Source organism: Equus quagga, unplaced genomic scaffold (genome assembly GCF_021613505.1).
Source record: "Equus quagga isolate Etosha38 unplaced genomic scaffold, UCLA_HA_Equagga_1.0 71317_RagTag, whole genome shotgun sequence".
Taxonomy (NCBI): Eukaryota; Metazoa; Chordata; class Mammalia; order Perissodactyla; family Equidae; genus Equus; species Equus quagga.
The window spans coordinates 1-2,024 of record NW_025802064.1 but is presented as its reverse complement, the minus strand read 5'-3'; the positions used below and the strand labels follow the sequence as shown (position 1 = coordinate 2,024).

Sequence of the window (2,024 nt, the reverse complement as noted above, 5' to 3'; positions counted from 1 at the left end):
GTGGAAATCATTATTGGGCAAAGTTTGTTTAAGAGAAATTCTCTTTAGTTCTTGATCTTTTTGCCAAGGGAGTGAATTAGACCTGACACTTCATTGTTTAGCCCAGCTGCCATCCTGGTCAGTGCTGTGTGCCATGTGCATGGACAGGGGCTGTGCATCGCATCACATTGCAGGGGACAGCTGCTGGGTAGCCCGGGCCTTCTCTCAGGGGCAGTGATCCTGGAATGGCCTTGTAGCAAAGTTGGAGGTCAGTATCAGTGTTCTGAGCACGTCAACAGAATCTGGGTAAACTCCTGGGAACCATAACCTGCTGTTGATTTTCTGAGCGTGACCAGTCTGGGGTTGTTGATCAGGGTCTGCAGCAGGAGCCACCTCGTCCTGGACCTGGCTGAGACACGGGGACCTAGGATAGAATCAGAGCCGATGGATTAGGACGAGGGGCAGCTTGTCTCTGTCCTTCTGTGAGGCTGTAGGGAAAGCTGCCTGGTAGATGTGAGGTGTGGGAGAAGGAGCTGGACCAGGACTCCTGGGGACATGAGGGCGGGTGGAGGGATGTGCGTTTGTCCCACAGAGCCTGGTATCTGCAGTGGTGGGAGCAGTGGTGAACACAGTCCAGATCGGTGCTGACAAGACATGGCTAACTCGTGGGCTTCCCAGCAGAAGGCAGAGCAGAGTAACAGGGGTGGCAGTAGACAGTATAGAGCCTTGAGCGGGCAGGAGTTGGGGGCAGGGAGAACTTGTGGTGGGCAAACTGTGTGCCATCTTGGAGGGCATGCGGCCTGCAGCCTGGGATATGGGTGGGGTCTCAAACAAATGAGGAAAGGAGGACCCAGCCAGCAGAACTAGAGCTCATTTCCCAGAAGAAGGAAGAGCCCAGTCAGAAGGACAAGGACACAAGGCCTCAGGGGCCCAGAGCCAGGCTGACTGGGGACTAAGCCTCCTGGTCTTCCAGGTAGAAGGTTTCCCCGGGCAGGGAGTGTGGAGGAAGGGGGGCGGGGAAGGGTAACCTGGGACATCTCAGGGATCCCAGAGAAGCCTCAGGGTGCTTGTTTCCTGGTGTCCAACCCCAGTGTAGGTTCAAACAGGAGACTTACATGCTGACTGGTTTAGGTACCAGTATTTGATGGCCCGCTGCAGCCTCCTCTCCCTGTGGCCTGTGATCAGGATGTGGCAAAAGCTGACGAGCACAGGGTTGGTATGATAATGATCCACATAGAGCATGCCGATCCACGCACTGTAGCCTGAAATCCAGAAGACGAGTCAGGCCAGGCAGGACTGCCCAGGCCGGCCCCATCGTGCTTTTTATAGCGTAACTGCAGCATCACTTTGTTCCTAAATGGTGCCTGTGTCTTTGCTGAGAATCTAAAAAATGAGGTAGGAAGAGCTGGAAGAGTTCTTAGAGATGACATCCTAATCCATCCCTTTATCGGGAAATTGAAGCTCAGCGGGGCTCGGAGCCTCTGGCTAATATGGAGAAGGCATTGGTCATATAAGGACCGGTGAGTGAGTGAGTGAATGGACACGGCCTAGAAATAGAACAAAAACCATTTTTGCTCCACAGAAATGCCTTTGATTTTGGAGTATTTCAACTGAACAGACCGTTTTCTTAACTAAAGAAATTTCCAACTAATACCAGTAATTCTGAGATGTGTTCTTTCTCAAAATTTTGAGAGCCATGCATTCGTAAATTACCTGCTAACTGGACAGAATTCCACTACCTCTCACTGCCCACCATGGTACCTCAGAGGTCTGTCACATGTGAGGGGTTTAATAGCCTGACCTCCCTTCTGAATGAGTGTGTTTTTCCTACTCAGCTTTGTAGCCTCCATGGGAAGATAAGCTCTGAATGTAAGTGAAGAGTGTGAACTGTGGCCTCTGACCCCTGCCCTCCAGGCAGCTTGTACAGAGCTAAAGACCAGCCCTCCCCAGATGCTTGGCCATCAGGGGCTGGCCACTCACCCATGTCTGCTCCCTCATAGCCACTCTGCATGATGGTCCTGTCGATGCGGGCGATGAGCCACGCG

At 52.5% G+C, this 2,024-nt stretch overlaps 1 protein-coding gene across 1 annotated transcript; it reads right to left on the bottom strand.

Moving 5' to 3' along the window:
- Positions 1–6: 6 nt before the first annotated feature.
- On the bottom strand, positions 7–2,018 carry LOC124234116 (stimulated by retinoic acid gene 6 protein-like). Its single transcript, XM_046651375.1, has 3 exons — positions 1,960–2,018; positions 1,095–1,241; positions 7–403 (listed from the first exon to the last, which is right to left on the bottom strand). The coding sequence occupies exons 1-3, from the start codon at positions 1,988–1,990 to the stop codon at positions 255–257; spliced, it is 327 nt and encodes a 108-aa protein (XP_046507331.1). The 5' UTR covers positions 1,991–2,018; the 3' UTR covers positions 7–254.
- Positions 2,019–2,024: the final 6 nt, after the last annotated feature.